This window comes from Orycteropus afer, unplaced genomic scaffold (genome assembly GCF_000298275.1).
Source record: "Orycteropus afer afer isolate SDZICR_OR568_19922 unplaced genomic scaffold, OryAfe1.0 scaffold01036, whole genome shotgun sequence".
NCBI lineage: Eukaryota > Metazoa > Chordata > Mammalia > Tubulidentata > Orycteropodidae > Orycteropus > Orycteropus afer.
In genome coordinates this window covers 120,514-143,405 of record NW_006922623.1, presented here as the reverse complement: position 1 = coordinate 143,405, position 22,892 = coordinate 120,514, and the positions used below count along the sequence as shown (strand labels likewise).

At 36.8% G+C, this 22,892-nt stretch overlaps 1 protein-coding gene across 1 annotated transcript in view; it reads right to left on the bottom strand.

Annotated features, from left to right (window-relative positions):
* ARFIP1 (ADP ribosylation factor interacting protein 1) overlaps positions 1 to 22,892 on the bottom strand; it is a gene marked incomplete at its 5' end in the record, with an annotated part of 72,417 nt that overhangs the window by 14,335 nt on the left and 35,190 nt on the right. Inside the window, 2 exons of the mRNA XM_007958605.2 lie at positions 17,976 to 18,150; positions 21,724 to 21,881. Of these exons, the coding sequence (XP_007956796.2) occupies positions 17,976 to 18,150; positions 21,724 to 21,881 (333 nt within the window). The remainder of the gene's footprint in view (positions 1 to 17,975; positions 18,151 to 21,723; positions 21,882 to 22,892) is intronic.

Here is a 22,892-nt window from a genome sequence, read left to right as displayed (position 1 = left end):
CTGGTAGCATAGTGCCTAAGGCACTTGACTGCTAACCAGAAGGCTGGCGGTTCAAACCCACCAGCCACTCCTCGGAAGGAAGGTTGGGCAATACTATTTCCGTACTGATACTGCCTCGGAAACCCAAGGAGGGGTTGCTATGAGTCGGGGCCGACTCGATGGCAAATAACAACAACAAGGCTAGATAGCTAAAAAGAAGATGGGTTAGAATTTGAGAAACTGAGGAATGTGTTATTCCAAAGCTGGTCCATGTGCTTTCACCTACACCAACCTGCCTCTGTTCATAAGCCAAAACATTCTGAAGAGATTTTAAACAAAGTTTGAAATAAATTAACAAACAAAAAAGGTGTGGGAAAGTTGGGAGTATTTAAATGGTAACCAAAACCAAGCACCCAAATTCACTGCCACTGGTGGGCCTACTTCCAAAAGTGGCCACTGTCTCTATGATCCGACTCATAAAAACCCTTCCTTGGGTTTCCACGGCAGTACCACTATGGAAGTAGATTGCCCAATCTTCCTTCCAAGGAGGAGTGGCTAGGCTAGGGTTTGAACCACCAGCCTTCTGGTTAGCAGTCAAGTGCCTTAGAAAAGATACATTTTGCTTCCTTTCTAATTTTATCTCTGGCCCTAAAGTAGCATTTAAACATCCTTGGGACAGGGATCAAATACAAGCTGGAACAGATAAAAGAAGTGAAAGATAATTCTTTCTAAAATTGTGAAGAATAATTCAGTATATAAAATATATGTAACATCACTCCATATTTACAGAGTATGATAAAATCATTATTGGACTATTTATTTCTGTATACCCTAACAGGAACTCTGGTGGCACAGTGTCTAAGGCATTTGACTGCTAACCAGAGGCTGGCAGTTCAAACCCACCAGCCACTCCTCAGAAGGAAGACTGGGCAATCTACTTCCATAGAGATACTGCCTCGGAAACCCAAGAAGGGGTTGCTATGAGTTAGAATTGACAGCAGTGAGTTTGGTTTAGTTTTTTGGTTAAGTTATAACAGAAAAGATTTAGAGTACTTACAAGCATTAAGTAAAATACAACCAGAAAGCAGAAATTTAAAGTAGGAGCAAATGAGTACAGATTTAACAATTTCAAACAGAAATGAGATGGGTGATAAATTTGACAAAATTTCAAAACTGAACATTAGAGACAATTGCAGTAATTTAGAAAGACACTAAATCATTGTGAATTCAATGACAAAGAACGTTCATAAAGGTCTGCCAAACAATGAGCAACTCAATCAGATATAAGAAAAACCACTACAGGAACATCTGCTGAGTGATCTAAAACATACCATACAGTACTTTAATTCTTAAAGGGCAAAACAAACTCCAACACCGACTACTAATGCAGGGAGACTATCTGGAGTTTTAAACAGAAACTGGGGAAGAGGAATTTAAGAGCAAGATTAATAGATGATACCAAGTGGATTACACTGAAAATCAATCTTCCTTCCAAGGAGTGGTTGGTGGGTTTGAACTGCCAGCCTCTGGTTAGCAGTCAAATGCCTCAGGCACTATGCCACCAGAGCTCCCTTACATATCAATATTGTTGTTGTTGTTATTTGCCATCAAGTCGGCCCTGACTCATAGCGACCCCTATTTGGGTTTCCGAGGCAGTATCACTACGGAAGTAGGAATGCCCAACCTTCCTTCCGAGGAGTGGCTGGTGGGTTTGAACCGCCAGCCTTCTGGTTAGCAGTCAAGTGCCTTAGGCACTATGCTACCAGAGCTCCTACATATCAATAGAAGATAAATATTATTTACAAAGTTACTACCTGAAAAACCTAAAGATAAATTACTTTGTAGGTATCAAAACCATAAAAAAGGTACTTTATTTCTACCAGATGAACTTTTTAACAAATCAAATTTAGATTACCAACTTCCTTATTCAAAGATACTGAAGTAATAAAAAAATAAAAGGAGGATGTAATTTTTTAGTTAAAACAAGTCACTAGTTTTAATATATTTACAATGGTCAAGTTCTTTAAAAGTAATTATCAGCTCTTCCAAAAGTTCTATAAAAATAGGAGTTTACATTAGGTGTACAAAAGCATCAGGACAAGTAACTTGGCTTATAAATATGAAGAAAGGCAAATACAAAAATCACTCATTAACTCATAATATGTAAAGCATTAATTTCTTTCTTTACCCCCAAATATTTAAAAATGTACAATCATTTCTCTCTTTTGAGTAAGTAAAGAACAAGTGAGAAAGTAATAAGCAGGAAAGTGTACCTGTCTTGGACTTTTATTAAGTTTATGAAGTATAATTTTATTAGTTCATAATAGTCTTAGAGATGCCTGTCACGTCAAAGCAACCACCAGTTGAGAAAGAGAACCACTATCAGAAACATGGGTGTGGGCATTGGGAAAGGAGTGAAAGAAGGAAAGACAAATAGGAGTTACAAGTGGGGGTGGAAGAAGAGATTTTATTTTTCTGACTCATTGAGATAGGTTTCAACAAATCCCTAACAGGCAAAAAGTTTAAAAAAAAAAAAAAAGACGTGTGATAGAAGGAAAAAAAAAAAGACGGCAGTTTCCTGTTCTGAAAAAAAGTAAGATAACTAATAGAACATTATAATCTTTACACTCCATAACAATGTCACAAAACTGAGGTAATGCTTTATAATTCTTATCTAATGATACATTAAAATTGTGAATTAGATTTTTTCCCACTCTTAGCAAAAATATCTACCACCTTTTGTTCTATGTTTGACAGTGTTAGTTTCCTCCCCTTCCCTCTCTCCCTGCCTGCCTGCCTGCCTCATTTCTCTTCCTTCCTTTCCAGAGCTCCTGGTTTAGAAGATCAATATGGTTTCTGTTTTCTCCCATCTTCTTCAGCTATCTTAAGAACCTTACCTTGAGTAGCAATATAGTATTAAGTTTAACTCAAAACAGGGCTCTAGAGTCAGATAGATCTGAATTTGAATCCTGGCCTGGCTGTCAAGTTACTTAACCTCTCTGGATCTCAGTATCATCTGTGTGCGTACTAGTATATGATCATCTAATTCACAGATTTTATATATATGTAAAATATACAAAACTCTTTTTGAGAACTTCTTCCATAACAGATTATTCAAAGATCAGTGTCCATCCATTTACTCAATTATTACTGTAGGAAGGAAATGCTGTACAGATGCACCCAGGGTCTTATTTACCTCTAGGGAAAGAAACAGATAGCAAGCAATCATAACAGCCTTTAATGAAGAAAGTTCCAGGGCACACATAGGGGAAGAAAGAAAGAAACTTTGTTGTTAGAGGAGACATTACACCTCCAACTCACCTTCTGACTCATGATGATTCTACAGGATAGAGGAGAACTGCCTCAAAAGGTTTCCAAGGCTGTAATCTTTATGAAAGCACAGTGTTACCATCTTTCTCCTGCAGAGTGCCGAGTGGGTTTGAACCATCAAACCTTTCATTTAGCAGCCAAGCACTTAACCACTGTACCACCAGGGTTCACAGAAGAGACATTAAGTAGCATAAACTATTCAAATAGCATCTGAGCTCCCAGGCCAAAATTAACTCAGGTGCAGAACAGTTAAAGAATTGGATCTTTCCTTTTATCAATTAGGTGAGAAGTGTAAAGATTATGTTCAAAAAAGAGTCAGGAAATTGTCATTAACTTAAAACAGAAGTCTGACAATCATGGATTTGAGAGTACTGGATGCACCTTCGTAAAACTAGGTAGAAGTCTATAGGTATACTTTTAGGTGTAGGACAATTCCAGGAAGGCATAGGAGATTATAGTGAATAGAAACTGAAGGAAATTTCACCACTACTTTCCTCCCCTTATCTGTTCTACACTTTCTCTCCTATCCTTACTCCATCCCTTTTCTCAAGTGAAGAATGAGTCCCAGTCTGTTCAGGTACTCACAAAATATACATGAAACCAAGAAAGAAGAGGGAAATAATGTAGGCAGATGCTGCAGACTCTGTAGGTTTCTAAATTCCAAGTTTACAGCATGTTGTTGTTGTGTTGTTATGTGCCGTCGAGTCAAACCTGACTCATAGCGACCCTCCTTGGGTTTCCAAGGCAGTATCACTACAGAAGTAGGATTGCCCAACCTTCCTTCCGAGGAGTGGCTGGTGGGTTTGAACCGCCAGCCTTCTGGTTAGCAGGCAAGTGTCTTATCCACTATGCTACCAGAGAAACAGAAAGCCAGATGGAGCTACCTGCTAAGTGGTAAATCAGGAGTGGACTGTAAAATCACCACACAGACGACCAGATCCTGTGCTCATTAGCTTTTTGACACTGAGCAACAGAAATTTGTAGTCAAATTATGGCCCATCCACACTCAGAAAATACAAAATAGGTTTTGTTTATTACCATGGCATTGAATTTTATCTTGGAAATTTTGTTTTTAAGATTAAGAACCCAATATTTTATACAACTTAGAAAAAGTTGATGCTCTGATGTACCTGTTGTGTTGTTATGTGTCGTCAAGTTGTCCCCGACTCATAGTAACCCCTCCCGTGGGTTTCCGAGGCAGTCTCACTACAGAAGTAGGATTGCCCAACCTTCCTTCCGAGGAGTGGCTGGTAGATTTGAACCACCAGCCTTCTGGTTAGCAGTCAAGTGCCTTAGGCACTATGCTACTAGAGCTCCACTGATGTACCTAACAATTGCTTAAAAACCTGATGGAAAAGTTTCATCGAAATGTGTTATAAAACCATTATTTTCTTAAAAAAAAATACATAAGCAGTAATACTGTCCTCTGCTTTAAGAAGAGAACAGATTAACAAAAGTTTACAAATCTACTAAAATATACGATCCAGGATTTCTTTAAAAAAAAAAAAAAACCTTTTCCTGACCCTTCCTCACCTATGTACATGCTGTCTATTCTTGTGTGGTTTCTGCTCAAGCCATATCACCACCCGAGTCTAGCAGATACTTCCAACTCACACTAACATTTTTTTTTAAAATCAAATTCTATATTTTATTCTTGTGGTAAATTTAACATTTCTACAAGGAAACAGCTGCCATTGAGCCAGTCTTACTCAAGGTGACTCATATGTGTCACAGTTGAACTGTGCTCCAGAGGGTTTTCAATGGCTGATTTTTTGGAAGTAGGCCACCTGGCTTTTCTTCCCAGGTGCCTCCAGGTGGACTTGAGCTTCCACACTTTTAGATAGCAGCTGAGCGCATTAACTGTATATAACAGATTTTACTAAATGTCCTCTATTAAGCTGCCTATTGGCAAGGAATTTGTAATACATCTATGCGGTATTTCTTTAGGCTTAGGCACAACAATAAACCCAAAATAAGTTCCTTAAAAAATTTACTGAGTAATGTTGTTTAAAAAAAAAGAAAACTCTTTTGAAAATTTAAAGAAATAAATAAAAGAGAAACTCAGAATGTTACTAGGTATAAGAAAAATAAAGAGAAAAATGTTTTTAATCTAAGAAAGCCAAGTATAGATAAAGGAATTTATGGTCAACCTGAAAGTGTTGAGTCATTACTAAGTAAAAGAATTTCAAGGAAAGGTTAAAAAGAACATTGCAGTGTCAAAATCTTAAAACACTCTCAAAGTCTTGTGAGATTTTACTCAGAAATACTAATTAAGATTTTACTTTTAAGTAAATATGAAGAGAGTGTAACTACAAAGAACTAACAAAGTACATTAATATCATAGCCATAACCATCACCACCCAAACCAATGCAGATTACTAACTCAGTAAAAATTGAAAATTTATTTATCATAAAATCTGGCAAACTGACTTGGTGAGGAGTACATAGGTATCAACCAGAATAGATACACTATCATTGCTTGTAGCAATAATAGTTAAACAGTACATTTTTATAAGTGAAATCTATTTCTGTAATGACTTCTGCCTTAAAATGAAAGATGTAATCTTGCTCAGAATGAAAACAACAACCCTTCTCCTCCCCTCAAACATATACAACAGAAAAACAAATCTCCCCCAATCCTGCCCTCCAAATAAATTGGTAGTTTCTAACTAGAAAGGGTCAGAAAACAGGTAAAAGTACCTTACAATTGCAAAAAAAGAAACAAGCCAAATCTACAAAAACAGCAATTCATGATTATAAAGCTATTCTTCCTGGAAGACTTCTAAATTTGTGTAGAAAATACTTCTCAAAATTATAGCGCAATTGGTTAGCTTAGTGTGCTCTCTCCCTGGCACTCCCTAATGTGTTATCACCCACTGACAAATGCAAATTACTCTGATTAATTCTGGAGAGGTATGGATTGGATGACTGTCATTTCAAAATCAACTCACAGCTTGTAATTCTTTTAAACTGCATGGATTATATGAGGATACTTAATTTCAACTCATTTCTAATGAAAGAAAGGAGGCAATGCAAACCACAGGCGTATTTTTCCTACTCCATGTAGATTTAGAAAAAATTTTAAAGGGACCTGGAAGCTATATCACTAGCAGTGGTAAATAAGATACCATATGTAAAAATATTTTCTTAAATAAAAGGAAATATATAATTTTGAATCTGCCATTTAAGAATGATGTAGGGAACTTGTGCCCTAGCAAGTTAACTGTTTTTCTATTCTGTCACATTCGATTTTAAGCTAAGAGAAAAATTATGGGTTCGGACTATGTTTGGACCTTTTTGGAAAATAAAAATCCAGTTGAGACTCATTTTGGAAAAATACATGGCACACTATTTTAAATACACACACACAAAACAAATATAAAAGACTAAACTGGTTTCTTCTTTCATTTCTCCCCTTACAAGCTCTCACCAATGACATCCATGTTGCTAAATCCCACTTCAGACTTACATTACTTGACTACTCAGTAGCAGTTGACAACACTGACCATTCTCCTCCTTCCTGAAACATTCTCTCCTTTGAGTCTCCTGATTTTCTTCTTAACTCTCAGACCACTTGCAATGTAGTAAATGACATGGTATGGCTTTTCTAGCCATAGTCTTTGTAACTCCCACTTTGCCATGAGCAAATGAGCAGTTACTTGTTAAACACCTGGGGTGTTTGTGTTGAGAGCAGCAGGAAGTAATTTTCTGGGAAGTTCGCTCTCTCCCAGGTGTGTAGAATTCTGATGCTAGGATTGGTTAGTTCTGCCACTCTGCCAGGCTTAAAATGAGCCCTCATAGAGGCAGAGGACGGAATCTCTGACTGCCAGCTAAAAGAGACGTGCTGCTGAGACACACACTGCTGAGAGATTCACTGCTGAGAGAGATGGCACATGTTCCTGAACTTGAATTGTAGCCTGTTGCTCCCCTAATAAACCCCATAATCTGTGAGTTGTGTGTGGCCACTGCAGTGAATTATCAAACCCAGGAGAGAGGTGGTGGGTACTTCAGGAGGGCAGGCTGGGGTCAAGGTTAGTAAGAGGGCTGGAGGGGTGTTGGCATGTCTTGCCTCATCAGAACAGGCCCTGGGCTGCTGATGGTGATTCTGACTTCCTCTTGTGTAGTTAGAGGAGGTCAGAAGATACCACCTCCCTGTCCCTTTTGCACTACTCCTCTTCTAATTTCTCAAAGTTCAGACCTAGACCTTCTCTTTTCATTATATTGTCTCTCATTAGGTAATCTCATCCAAGCTAAAGGATTCAATTACCTTATGGTAATTCACAACTTAATATCTAAAGATATCTAAATATCTAGATATCTTAATATCTAAAGACTCACAACTTAATTATCTCTAGCCCTGACTCATATATTCAACTACCTACTCACTGATTTCTTCCTCAATATTGCAAAGGCAAGTAACTTTAAACATGTTTAAAACTGAATTCATGCTTTTCCCCAATCTCATCGAAGTTTCGTTCTATAAGCTCTGCATGACCTACCTCTCCATCTCTCCAGCCTCACCCAGAGCTTCTTGTCCCCGTTACGCTCTGACCATGGTGACCTTTAAATAGCCTTTGCATATGCTGTTTCTTCTATTTAACAACCCCTTCCTCCCTTCTAGATCTCAGCCCCAATGTCATGTCCTCAGGGAAAACTTTCACAATCCTAGACTAAGCTAGGTCTTCTTTATATACTCACATGACATCCTCTATCTTCTTATTTTCCCTTTACAACATTTACCATAGTTTGTATATGTGTTAAAGTCTCTGGGTGGCCCAAAAGGTTGTGCACTTGGCTGCTAACCAAAAGTTGCTGGTTCGAGTCTACACAAAGGTATCTTAGAAGAAAGGCCCGGAGATTTACTTCTGAAAAATCAGCCACTAAAAATTATATGAACCACAGTTCTACTGACACACATGGGGCTGCCATAAGCTAGAATTAACTTCATAGCAACTAGGTTGGTGAGGGTTCTTTTAACTTAATTTCACTAGACATATAGGCAATAACAAGAGGTTAACATTGTTTTGTCTCAAGTTACAGAAATAAACATGACATTAAGTCATTGGCATGAATATTTTAAGAGTCCAAACAGCAAGATGTTGGGGTTCTTTTTGATAATGGGAAAAAGAAATTTAAGTATGTATCTGCTTGTACATATTAGGTAATGATTAATATGCTCCTTAAACTCTGGCAACTTTTAAATTCACTTTATACTTTTTCTTCTCCAAAGCAGTTTTAGCAAACAAATAGTATCTATGCCCTTCAAGGCTTTTCCAAACCTTGATAGTGTATTTTTAAGCACCAGGCTTTGCGTACTTCCTATTACAGTATGTATTAGCATAAAACTGAGTCACCACAACTATATATATGTTGTTGTTGTTAGGTGTCGTTGAGTTAGCTCTGACTCATAGTGACCCTATGTACAAGAAAATGAAATGCTGCTTGGTCCTGTGCCAGCCTCACAGTACTTGCTATACCCAAGACCACTGTTGCAGCCATTGTGTCAATCCATCTCACTGAGGGGTTTCCGCTTTTTCACTGACTCTCCACTTTACCAAATATGGTATCTTTCTTCAGGGAATGATCCCTTCTCACAACATGACCAAAGCAGGTGAGAAGAAGTCTGGCCATTCTCACTTATAAGGAGCATTCTGGCTACACTTCTTCCAGGGCAGACATGTTAGTTCTTTTGGAAGTCCAAAGAATACTTTCAGTATTCTTTGCCAACACCACAACTCAAAAGCATCAACTCTTCTTCAGTCTCCCTTATTCACTGTCCAACTCTCACATGCATATGAGGCAACTGAAAATACCATGGTTTGGGTTAGAAGCACCTTAGTCTTCAAAGAGACATCTTTGCTCTTCAGTACTTTAAAGAGGTCTTTTGCAGATCTGCCCAGTGTGCAGTACATCATCTGATGTCTTGACTGCTGCTTCCATTGGTGTTGATTGTGGATCAAGTAATGTGAAATCTTTGACAACTTCCATATTTTCTCCATTTATTGCCATGCTACTTATTGGCCCAGATGTGAGGATTTTTGATTTATGTTGAGATATAATCCATATTGCAGACTGTAGTTTTTAATCTTCATCACTAAGTGCTTCAAGTCATCTTCAATTTCAGCAAGCAAAGTTGTATCATCTACATATCACAGATTGTTAATGAGTCTTCCTCCAATCCTGATGCCACATTCTTCTTCACACAGCCCAGCTTCGTGGATTATTTACTCAGCATACAAATTGAATAATGTTTTGGTTATTTCATGCTACTCTAACAGAAATATTACACAAATGGGTGGCTTTAAAAATAGGTGTTTATTCTCTTACAGTTTTGGAGGCTAAAAGTCTGAGTTCAAAGTGTCAGGCTCTAGGGGCTGGGTGAAAGCCCCTCTACCTTGGACTTAAGCTCTGCCTCTTGTTCCCAGCCCACTGAAGCTGATGAAGGCTTTCTTCACTCAGGCAGCTGCTCACTGCTGAGGCTGACAAACCCAAGGTCAACAAGTAAAAATGGCACAGTCCCGATATTACCAAACCACATGGCAGGCCATTGATTCAAGTTCACTAAGAGTCCCAAGATCTGCAGACAACATGGCAGGCTTCTGAATAACAGCTCAGCTATATGCAGGATTCAAGCGTGCCACAAGCTAGAGACCATTCCTAAAGCTTCTCCTTATATACCTGGAGCAGACCACATTGCTAAGGTAGCTACTCAGCTACTCAGAGTAGATTCCACCATTGAGTTGATTACCAGTCTTATCATGGGGAATACTACATGCAGCTGCCCAGCCACTCAAAACCTGGCCCAGCCAAGTTGACACATAACCTAACTACCACAAATAAGTATGGTGGAAGGACACAACCCTGATGCACTCCCTTCCTGATTTTAAACCATGCAGTATCCCCTTCTTCTGTTTGAATGACAGCCTCCTGTATAGGATCCTCGTGAGCACAATTAAGTGTTCTGGAATTCCCATTCTTCTCAATGTTACCCACAATTTGTTATGATCCACACAATCAAATGCTTTTGCATAGGCAATAAAACACAAGTAAACATCTTTCTGGTATTCTTTGTTTTGAGCCAAGATCCATCTGACATCAGCAATGATATCCCTCGTTCCACATTCTCTTCCGAATCCAGCATGCATTTCTGGAAGTTCTGTGCCAATATACTGCTGCAACCATTTATCTTCAGTAAGATTTTACTTGCATGTGATATTAATGATATTGTTAGATAATTTCCACATTCTACTGGATCACCTTTCTTTGGAATGGGTACAAATATGGATCTCTTCCAGTCAGTTGGCCAGGTAGCTGTTTTCCAAATTTCTTGCAATTGATGAATAAGTGCTTCTAGTGTTTGTTGTAACCTCTCATTGGGTATTCTGTCAATTCCCGGGACCTTGTTTTTTGCCAATTCCTTCAGTACAGCTTCGACTTCTTCCTTCATTTCTTCCATCAGTTCTTGAACATATGCCATCTCCTGAAATGGATGAACATAGACCAGTTCTTCTTGGTACAGTGACTCTGTGTATTCCTTCCACCTTCTCTTGATGTTTCCTGCATCAGTCAATATTTTACCCATAGAATCTTTCAATATTGCAACTCGAGGCTTGAATTTTTCCTTCAGTTCTCTCAGCTTGAGAAATGCTAAGTATGTTCTTTCCTTTTGATTTTCTAACTCCAGGTCTTTGCACATTTCATTATAATAACTGATTTTATCTTCTCGAGATGCTCTTTGAAATCTACTGTTCAGTTCTTTTATCTTGTCATTTCTTCCATTTGCTTTAGCTATTCTCCATTCAAGAGCAAGTTTCAGAGTCAGTCTACTGACATCCATTTTGATCTTTTCTTCCTTTCCTGTCTTTTTAATGACTTTCTGCTTTCTTCATGGATGATGTTCTTGATGTCATCCCACAATGCATTTGGGTTTCAGTCACTGGTGTTCAATGTGTCAAATCTATTCTTTGGATGGTTTCTAAACACAGGTAGGATACAATCAAGGTCATAGTTTAGCTCTCATCGACTTGTTTTGAACCTTGAATGGAACAATAAAAGGTCAACAAACTTACTTAAGCCACACAATAACTCAAGTCACATTATTTAAAGGTCTAAAAAAGGAGAAACACTTATGAAAGAAGAAACATCAGAAGAGTTTAGTTTTTCTCTTACAGATAAGCAGTTCAATGTTGTTAATTTAACAAGGGTGAGAATATGAAAAATTAATAAGGGTTGCAAAGGTTAAAGGTAAGTAGCTTTGCCGGTGTAGTGCTTAAGACACTTGGCTACTAACCAAAAGGTCAGTGGTTCCAACCTACCAGCCACTCTGTGGGAGAAGGATGAGGCAGTCTCCTTCCATGAAGATTTATAGCCTTTGAAACACTATGGGGTCAATCGACTCGATGGCAGTGGGTTTTTTGGAAGGTTAAAGGTAAACACAACTATATTAAGGAGATAGATTGAGATATGGAAAGTATATATTGTGAATAGTAGAAGAACTGAAGTTTTCCATTAAGAGTAAGTGAAGAACATATTTGCATTTATCACTCATCATTAATGCATGCACTTAGAAATTTGTACATTTGTATTTTATACATCTCCTTTTTGTTTTGCCAGAAGGAAGGAAGGCTAGACTAAGTATATTTGTTGTTGTTGTTGTTATGTGCCGTCAACTCAGCCCCAACTCATAGTGACCCCTCCTGTTGTCGCTGGTGGGTTTCCGAGGTGGTATTACTATGGAAATAGATTGCCCAACCTTCCTTCCGAAGAGTGGCTGGAGGGTTTGAACCGCCAGCCTTCTGGTTAACAGTCAAGTGCCTTAGGCACTATGCTACCAGAGCTCCAAGCATATTTAAACACCTCAAATATGTCTAGATATAGCTAAGAACCAACTGCCCAAACCCCTACAATCTTTTTTTTGGGGGGGAAAAAAAAGTTCTAAGAAGGAAATAAACAGAAGCAATCTTACAATGTTTGGTCACTAAAATTCTAAAATTTATAGAATCATCACAGGACTGGCTGTTAGTTCTGTCCTTACTCAAGGACCATTTATTTGCTTTTACTTTATGTACTCTTCTAATTGGCTATGTGGCCCCTCAGTTTAGAAGAGAACTGTTGCTATGGGAAGACACCCAAAAAGAACAGAAAGCAAAAAGAAAAAAAGGTTTTAAAAACAGCTCCATATGCTGAAGTAAGTCATCATAAAATTACAAAAGAGTGGCACACTCACTGATGTTTCAGATAATTTGTTTTTTAAAAATTCAATATATAATATTTAAGAAAAGCAAACTATATTTTGCTAAAATTCAAGTACTAGGCAGATTACCTAAGAACTATATGTAAAAGAGATACTGAAGTCCAAATTCAGTTGTAGTTTAAAGGGGGGAAAAAAAAACCACCAAAAAAAACTCTAGATTTAAGGCTTTTCAAAAGGTCAAGAAAGCAAACAAGGATGATAGATACTTCCTAGGCCTAAAGGTTTGCTCTTTCCTCCCTTTTTTTAAAGTTGTTAATATAAAAGGAATGGGTAAAAGTTGCACAAGAACATTAACAGAAAAAAAAGTTTTGCAATAGATCTATGTCTTTATCCAAATTATAGTTACTGCTTAAAATAACAGAACCAACAATACCTCTTTATAGTTTTGAAGAGTTTAGGAAAAAAAAAAAAAAAAAACACCAAAGTTTCTTTATAGATATTATTTTAGACAAAGCTGATTACTAAGTTCAAATTGAAACTTGGCTTAGTGGCAACTGTGGAAAGGCATCTAAGAACATAAAATCCTTGAGAGAAAAAGGCAATTTTCTATTTTTTTTTTTTTTAAAAGGTCAAATGAAGAGAAGATGTGAAAATGACAGATATTTTCAATGCAATGACTTTCAATTTTTTATCTCTGAAGCCCTGACTATTCTCATCCAAACTCCGAACCCACACCATCAGCCTCCTACCATTCATTTCCACTTGCATGTCTTGTCATCATCTCAAACTTAATACTGGGTTAAACAGAACAAATTCCCACCCTTTCCAGCCAAACCAGCTTCTTATTTTGATTTCCTAATCCCTGTCACACAGTCTTGAAATCACTGTATCCCTTCCTTTCAACTACTATGTCAGGAACCTAGTTCTACATCTTAAATGTTTCATTTGGCTATGAAAGATTTCTGCTGATTTGTTTCTACTTTCTTTCTTCCTTTAAAGTATGTTGCCAACGAATCTTTCTAATACACAAAAGTTTTTCTGTCACTTCCATCTTTAAAAATTCCTGAGTGCCTGTAAGATAAAGTTGGTGTAAAAGCCATGTAACTGACACTTAAAATATACAGAGATGACCTGGCTGGCCACAACGGTGTCTGCCTCTTTCTTCCCTGTTCAATGTGCCTTCCTTCTGAGGTCTTTATGTAAGTAGTCAAGGCTCGATCACTCTGGTTTAAAGATACCTTTTACTTTGACACGCAGTTCACAGCCTTGCCAAGAAGGGTCTCCCTTCAATTCTTTAAGGCCCATCCTTCTGATATCTCAAGGCTGAGATGAAGTCTTCTCTCTTCCATGGATCTCTGAAGATTACTTTGAACAGGCCAGCACAGCCCAGTGATTATTTTTGCTCCTGAACTTATCATCTGTGCCAGTTATTTGGAACTTTGCACATATTTCTTTGAATGATTTGTTAACTTTTCACTGGAATGTATTTTCTCCCCAACAAGATTGTAACAATAACACTTTTACCTCAAATACCAGCAGCTACCATTTATTAAGTTCTTAAGTTGTTGCCAGGGTGGTTTATTACTGGGAGTGCTTTAGTTTTCTAACTTGTGTTAATGCCTTAATACCACCGCCAATGTATTTTAAATAACTTTAGAAAGAAGGTTGGGCAATCTACTTCTGTAGTGATACCGCCTTAGAAACCCAAGGAAGGGTCACTATGAGTCAGGTCTGACTTGATAGCAGTGTGTTGCATTGTTGCGTTAATATATATTTAGATAACAGCTACGTGCTTATTGCTATGAATAGAGAACACTACAGATACTAAAGTTACATCACTGTGCTTCTTTATCCTTAAAGACAAAATAGTACAATGTTAGAGAAGGATCACTAGAAGGAGCATTAAAAAGGTATCTTGGGCAATGACAAAGGAGTATGAAATCACTGTAAATTCCAAGTCTGAAGTATTATGGCAAAACAAATGATATTTCATTGTCAAATGATTCAAGTATTTGTCTTCAGCAGCATATTATCTTCCTTTGGCAACTAATCTGATTATTTTAGGTAAGAGCACTGAGTAGGACACACATCCAAATGTATTCAGACAACTCACTATCCTCACTTACATCGAAAACTATTGCTAATGTAATGCCAAAGTGCATGATTTAACATTTCAAATGAATACAGTTCATGTTTCTTGTCACACCCTAACCTTGTTCTTGTCCATATCAGTTAAAAAGACACAAGGCAATCAGCACACAGGTAAAGTAAAAAGCCACCAGGGAAGGTGTGAAGATGATAACCTCTAGAAAACACCACCATCTTTTATTTTTGTGTCACTGCTCATCTGTCAGTTTGTCATACTGCGGTGGCCTGTGTGTTGCTATAATGCTGGAAGCTTTGCCACTGGTATTTCAAATACCAGGAGGGTCACCCATGGTTTCAGTGGAGCTTCCAGGAAAAAAACAGATGAGGAAGAAGGACGGGGTCAACCACTTCTGGAAAATTGGCCAGTGAAAACCTTATGAGGAGCAGTGATACATTTCTGGAAAAGGACCAGGCAGTGTTTCATTTTGTTGTATGAGTTGGGGCCAACTCAACTGCATCTAGCAACAACATCGTTTTGTAACACCCTAAGATCATGAACTTTTATCTTTCTTCTCCTTCATCCCCTCCCCTAGCAAAGCACTTGGCATACAGAATTCTGTCCCACAATACCTATAAACAGTATCTTACACTTTATAGAGGATCTTCCTTTTTTTTTTACTTGCTCATCAGAAAGTATTATTTACCTATTTTCAAGAGAATATAAAAGCATGGATAGATTATACACCTTGTCACAAAGCTAGCAGGTGGTACATGTGAGGATGGAACTCAGGTTTTCATATTCTTTGTTGTTGTTAGTTGCTGTCAAGTCAGCTGTGACTCATGATGACCCCATGTACAACAACAAAACACTTTTCGGTCCTGTGCCATCCTTATGATCACAGACATGCTTGAGCCCACTGCTGCCTAAGGGGCTTATTTCCCAACACTGTGTTAGACGATTTTCTATTGTGATCCCTAGGACTTTCATTGGTTAATTTTTGGAAGTACACTGTCAAGCCTTTCCTCCTAGTCTATCATAGTTTGGAAGCTCTGCTGCAACTTCCCTACCATGGGTGACCCTGCTGGTATTTGAAATGCTGGTGGCACAGTTTCTAGAATCACAGCAACACACAAACCACCAAAGTATGACAAACTGACAGATGAGTCGTAGTGGTTCATATTTGCACTGGACTCAGTCATCAGACTAAACTGCTCAATTCTAGAGTAGACGAGGAAACAATAAACAAGTGAAGCAAAGGAAGGGCAGAAGAAAAAGGATGTAATTTCTTTTCCACTGTCACCTCTGTTCCTCTTTCCTATGCCTGAGCATTAGCATCACAGCTGTTTTCCAGACACAACATATGGCTATTTTAGGCAGTATTAACACCAGATTCAGGTGGGCTCTAAGTAATTTTTTCAACCTATTTTTCACAGCACAAATATTCATCTTGATGTTGCCAGGATCTAGGAAAACGAGGTACAGAAAAAAATGAGAGCCCAGGTGTGTCCTGCACCTCTTCCTGACAGGTGAGAAGCATCCAGATCAGTGAGACAGAGTACCTAAAGATGTAAAATAAAGGGCATATATGATCACAGAATATGATGCAAAACCATCCATAAAGTGGGAATAATGAGAGTATCTGACTCCTAAAAATGTGAGAAGAGTTTCTAAGAAAATATGAAGGCAAACAAAAAGATAGCAACAAATAATAATTGAGAATTCAATAAAGCTCTTTTTGATGAAGGAGAATAGAAATAATACTGTTTTCTGGAAGTACTGAAAAATAATTTTAAGAGAGGGAGCTGGAAGAGACTAAGGTTGAAGGCATTTCATGACTTCAGAGGATATGGAGAGCACAAGAGGAGGGACTACCAGTATGTGTAATGGTGTAACTCCATCTCCTTAGGACTCAATGACAGTACCATGCACACTACTAGCTCTGCCATTTTCAAAACTGCAATCCTCCACACAAAATTAAGCAAGCATGTAATGGAATAAATAATAGACATGGGAAACAATCTTTTACTGAAACAAAAATTCAGGAGCCTATTTTATATAAATCCATCTCCAGATGAAGTCTATAGTGGGTCTTTCTTACCTCTCAATGCTTTTAGTCCTTGGATATGTTCACATTACATGAAAACAACACAGACAATGGATTTCTTGGCTTATTCTTTCTAGGTTATGCTAAATACAGCCTTAAGATGGACCCTGAAATGATTCATTCCTCATTTACCAATTACTGAGAAGAGTTCTGTTTTTTGTACCTACCACTAATAAAAACCAGAAACTAAATCCATTGCTGTTAAGTCAATTCCAACTCATGACCACCCCATGCATGTCAGAGTAGAATTGTGATCTCTAGGGGTTTCAGTGGCTGTAATCTTATGGAAGTAAGTTCCCAGGCTTTTCTTCCACAGTGCTACTGAGTGTATTCAAACTGCTAATATTTCAACTAGGAGTGAGAGCAAATTCTTTGCACCATCCAGGACCTACCACTAATAAACAGGTTTTAAAATATTTAGAGCAGAGTTTATCATTATTTAACTTTGTAAAGCACTTGCTACCAACACCTACTTGAAGTTCAGTGGTTGAATATCAAGAATTTTTTTTGGCCAACTGTTAAATGTGAAAGACTGGAACAGTGCAGCTGCTGATGATTTTTATGACAGGAAGGTAAATACAGTCATATCCTGGAGATATTGCAGGTTTAGTTCCAGACCACCACAATAAAGTGAATATTGCAATAAAGCGAGACCAAAAATATTTGTTGTGTCCTAGTGCATATAAAAATTATGTTTATACCATACTGTAGTCCATTAAAGGAGCTGTGGTGGCACAATGCCTAAGGCATTTGACTGCTAATATGGTTGGCAGTTCAAACCAACCAGCTGCTCCATGGAAGGAAGATGGGACAATCTATTTTTGTAAAGATTTACTGGCTCGGAAACCCAATGGGGCTTGCTATGAGTCACAATGGACTAGATGGCAATGAGTTTGTTTTTTTTTTGGTTTTGGTAGTTTATTAAGGTGCAACAGCATTATGAGAAAGTTTGAAATGCTGTGAGAATTATCAAAATAAGACACAGATACAAAGTGAGCACACGCTGTTGGAAAAATGGCACTAACAAGACTTACTTGATGCACGATTGCAACAAACCTTCGATTTGTAAAAAACACAGTACCTGTGAAGTGTAATAAAATGAAGTATGCCTGTATATTGTGTGTACTTTTAAAAATAAATACCAATTATAAATGGCATTCCTTTTTGTGATTGTTGTGAGAGAGATAAAAGAACAAGAAAAGTTCCTATTCATTTCTTTTGTCATGGAATTTCATTTTAAAGTCTACAGAAAGATCTCAGAAGATAAAGAATAAATTTACCTTATTTTCTTCTAGAAATTTCAATTTGATAGAAACATCACTGCGCATTTTATCATATTTTTCCTTATGTGTTTGGAACAGATGCTGTGACTGCTCAATTTTTGGCAGAGTGGTTGCATCACGTGGTCCAAGATTCAATTCTTCTAAGTCAGTGCGATATGCATCATATTCAATCCTGGAAAGAAGATAACAAGTGACATATACTATAAAATATGTTTTGGAGATGGCTGGAAATATGCAATAGTCTCTTATTACATAGTAATATAATATTTCTCAGATATGTTATATATCTTATGCTTTTGAAACCAATTATTTCTTTAAATGCAAAGAGTTACTAATATAAGCAAGAGGAGAAAGGCTTCTAAATCTCTTAACTATTCAAAGAACAGTATCAACTGACAAGAAAAAATTCCAAAATTTAAAACCAGTTTTAAAAACTAGATCGCAAGACCTGACATTAACAAGACCAAGAATTAAGATCAATTCCTGATGTGGACTGGCAAATTTTGGTATGGGAAAGTCAGCTGTGTATAGTACATTTTAGAATGGCATACTTAAAGTATCTGGTAAAAAGAAGTTACAGAGGGTCAGTGGTCCTTAAAGTATAGTCTAGGTCAGCAGTGTACAACAGAAACATGATACAAGCTATTTACATAATTTAAAATTTTCTACTAGCACTTAAATAGAAAGTTAATTTCATTTCTTTTAATATTTCACTTCATCCATTATATCCAAAACATTATCACTGCAACATTTAATCAATGTAAAAAAATTGTTAATGAGCTATTTTACATTCTTTTTTTTTTTGTACCAAGTTTTTAAAATCCATCGTGCCCAGATCAATTCAGACTAGGCACATGTTAGGGGCTCAACAGAATTACATGGTTAGTGGCTACCTTACTGTACAGCACAGTGCTAAATGGATTTCTGTAACATTAATATTTAAATGTGATAATGGTTTATATTACAGAGCACTTACCACCTTTTGTTCTCTGAGAAGTCTCCCCCTAATATTCTCCCACCACTAATTGAAATAGTTCTTCCACCACCACTACTCTATGATCCCACAGCACCTCATACATAACTTTATCACAGCACCAGTGTAAGTACAATACTATTTTGCTTATTAAACAGTGACAACCAGCAGCTTCCACTATTCAGTATTTAGTTAAGAAGAAGCAAAGAGACCTCTAATTTAATTAACATCAATATTACAAAGCTTTCAAGAGGAACTAGTACCTAATTAGGTGTCTGAAAAAGAAGCTCAGAACATAATTAAAATATTAGAATTATACTTTGAAGGACGGTAGAAATTTACTAGGTGGATGGGGCAGGGAAATTGGTAGAATATTCCAGATAGAGAGCAAGGCACAGATTTGTAAGATACCATAACATATTTGGGAAGCAACTCAGTCCTATTAGAACTTTGAGTTGGAATGTGATAATGGAAGGAATTAAGCAGTGCTCAGATTAAGCAGGGCCATACCGGATATGCTAAAGAGATAAGATTTAATCCAGTAGGACTGGGGATGGGAAGTCATTAAAGACCTCTGATTTAGAAAGTGACATGCTTCTATTTGTTCAACTTAGAAAGATGACTAGTGGTAGTGTAAGGAATGGAGGATGGACTGGGGTAGAAGTTGAAATAAGAAGGAAGGATATCAGTTGGAAGAGCATGGGCAAATGTCTCTGAATCAGCATGATGGGAGTAGAACTAAGAAAGAGACAAAGGCTTTTAGGTGGCAAGAATGACTTGGTACTGAAAAATTAGTCAAATTTTTAGGTTTTGTAGCCAAACTGAATTGCTTACTCTGCCCTTCACTTGCTCTAAGGCTGTAAGCAACATATTGCATCTCTTTGTAATTCAGTTTTCTATCTGTATATGAAAATAATAATTTAATCTTCACAAAACCCTCATATATGTAAATCACTTAGGATACTTGGTAAAAACTTTGTCTTTAGAGTGCTTATCATTACGACTAGTTTAGAAGAGGAGCAGCCAGAAGTAAATATGCTAAAAACAGTAAGAAATAAGAGGAAAAGGTAAAACTATAATAAATACTAATATGTGGTGATTTACTTACTATAAAGACAAAAATAGTCTGACATTCTTCAATATCCTCTGAGCACATTTCTAAACAATACTAACCAGTTTTACTATAACTGAAGTTAAACTACTGAGCTTAAAAAAAAAATTGCCATTAAGTTTCAAAGCTGAAAAAACATTTGGTTTTTTGCCTTCTATTCTTGATCAATGGACTTCAAACTTGAACTTAACCTAAAATTTTCATGCTTGAACTTAACCTAAAATTTTCGTATCTTAATTATGTTGTTGTTGTTATGTGCCGTCAAGTCGGACCTGACTCATAGTGGCCCCTCCTTGGGTTTCTGAGGCAGTATCACTATGGAAGTAGATTGCTCCATCTTCCTTCCGAGGAGTGGCTGGTGGGTTTGAACCACCAGCCTTCTGGTTAGCAGTCAAATACCTTAAGCATTACGCTATTAGAGGTCCTCTTAATTATGTACACATCTTAATAATAAGAAATCTGTTTTAAAGTATAAAGATCTCAGTTTTACACAATATAGAGAAATGTTTGAAACTTTGGTTATTTAAAGGAACCCAACAGACAACCATTTAAAAACCAGCAAAAATAATTCCACCCTATTAATTTTTCAGTTTTAGTTCAAATTATAATTTATGATTTTATTCATTAAGCTCAGCTTGAGTTTGTACTTTTCTGTCCTGTTTATGAACTAGCTTTAGAATTGAGTGGTTCTAACCCTGTAGCTAAGAACTCCAAGATTGAAAAACTGCCTACTGAAAGAGAATATTCAAAAAGAATCCCAAATTAAATGTTTCTCAGTAGCTGAATTTTCTTCTCTGTCAAAACTAGAATTTACTGACTTGTAGATCAAGGGTCATCTATTTAATCAGCATAAAAAGTGGTTATTTAGGCAAATGCCTGGGTGGCCTTTTAATGCTCCCTATTATGCATTGTATAGTATTTCCTAGCCCTCTGGTATTTCATGTATAGAAAATCTAACAATAGTCCTTTCAACACTTGCCTACAGTAGCACCAACAAGGGAGTCAATTGTGATCGAGACTTTTCAGATATGGACACCTGTTCTCCGCAAGTTTTACATAAGCCATAAAATAACCAACTATTACTAACTTTATTGATACGGACTCAGTTCAGATTGGCAATCTTGAATTGAAGAGTTCATTTTAAAAACTTAGAGTACTTTTCTTCCTGGGGTTAAGCAGCACTGTAAGAGAAGCTCTAATTAAAGTTTTTTACTTTCATATAATTTACAAACTCTGAATGTAAAAATTAAGGGAAATAAGGTCAGTATCTCTGGTGGCACAGTTGCCTATGGCATCTGACTGCTAACCAGAAGGTTGGTGGTTCAAACCCACCAGCCACTCCTTGGAAGGCACGTTGGCCAATCTACTTCTGTAGTGATACCACCTTGGAAACCCAAGGAGGGGTTGCTATGAGTTGGATCCAACTCAATGACAGTGGGTTTGGGGTTTCTTTTGAGGCATTACTCTGGCTTTGATTCCCACTTTTTTCCAGAACGTTGTTTTCCCACCTTTCTGTTAGTTCTGTGTAATTTCCTTATAATTTCCCAATGCATCTTTTTTCTGCCCATATTGACCAGCTGGTTGGCTGTTTGCAACCATAAACCTTAACTGAATTATATACAATTTGTAAAACAGACAATATATTGGAAATTTATACATACCTGGCACTTTCATACTGTTTCACAGTCATTAACGTATCTTCAATAGTTTTATTTACCAAAGTGTTCACACTGGCGATGAAAAAATTAATGGCTCCAAGAAGCGTCTCTCCATTTTTAGCCAGCAGCTTCTGGGTATCTGCATTGTAGCCAAATTCTTCCTAAAACAAAGAACTCAACTTAATCAGTAACAAATTAGCAAACATGATTTAAAAAAATCTTCAACTTATCACTAGGGGGAGAGTACCTGATTTAGAAATATAACTACAGAAGTTATACTTTTTCTTTCAATCTTTAATTAAGTAGGAATTTAAATCATAACTACCTATATAATTATTTTAAAAAGTCTAATAAAAATTTTTATCAGCTGAGATGTACAGTTAAAATCTAAATAATTAGAAAAGATAAAACTACTTTGTACCAGAAAAAATACTTTCATTTCTTTGTTTTATTTGTACTATACTATAAGCACAGCTGTTAGGAAGAAAAATATACCAGATTATTAATCAGAGAAACTCTACCTTTCAAAACCAAATTAGGTAACAATTGGCTAAAACTTTCAAACATAAAATGGATTGCAATTTTTTGTGCTTCAACTGAATCTCCTCAGAATATAAATATTAACAACACACATGTCTTTATAAAGTTAGTGACCAATAGTTGACTCTCAAGTTATATTTTATATAGGCACACAGCTAGGAAGGGTCATTCAACTCGAGCTTCAATTTACTCTTTTTGAATAAACTGAGTCTTGGCTAAGCAAGCATTACACATAGCTCTTTCAGATATGGTAAGGACTAATCCTAAACTTCCAGCAGTGAAAGCTTTATAGTCTAAGTGTGATTAATTACCAGATAAATTATGAACACATCTGACCAATTAAAAACGGGTATTTCATTGTAAAATGTATCATCTAATTTCAGAAATCTGAACTTCAGTATAAAGCACTTTTCAATTTCAGCTGAAAAAACTGTATTATTAAATTAACTAGAATCTTAGAAGATGCAAATTTAATGTTACTACTGGAGCTATAGCTAAAAATCTACATGATAATCAATCATTTGTAGCACTTTATTCTGGACTCAATCTTCAAAATTTTAGACTTTGACTTCCAAACACTGGCAGATAAAATTACATTAAAAAAATCATATAAATCTATATAATAACTAATA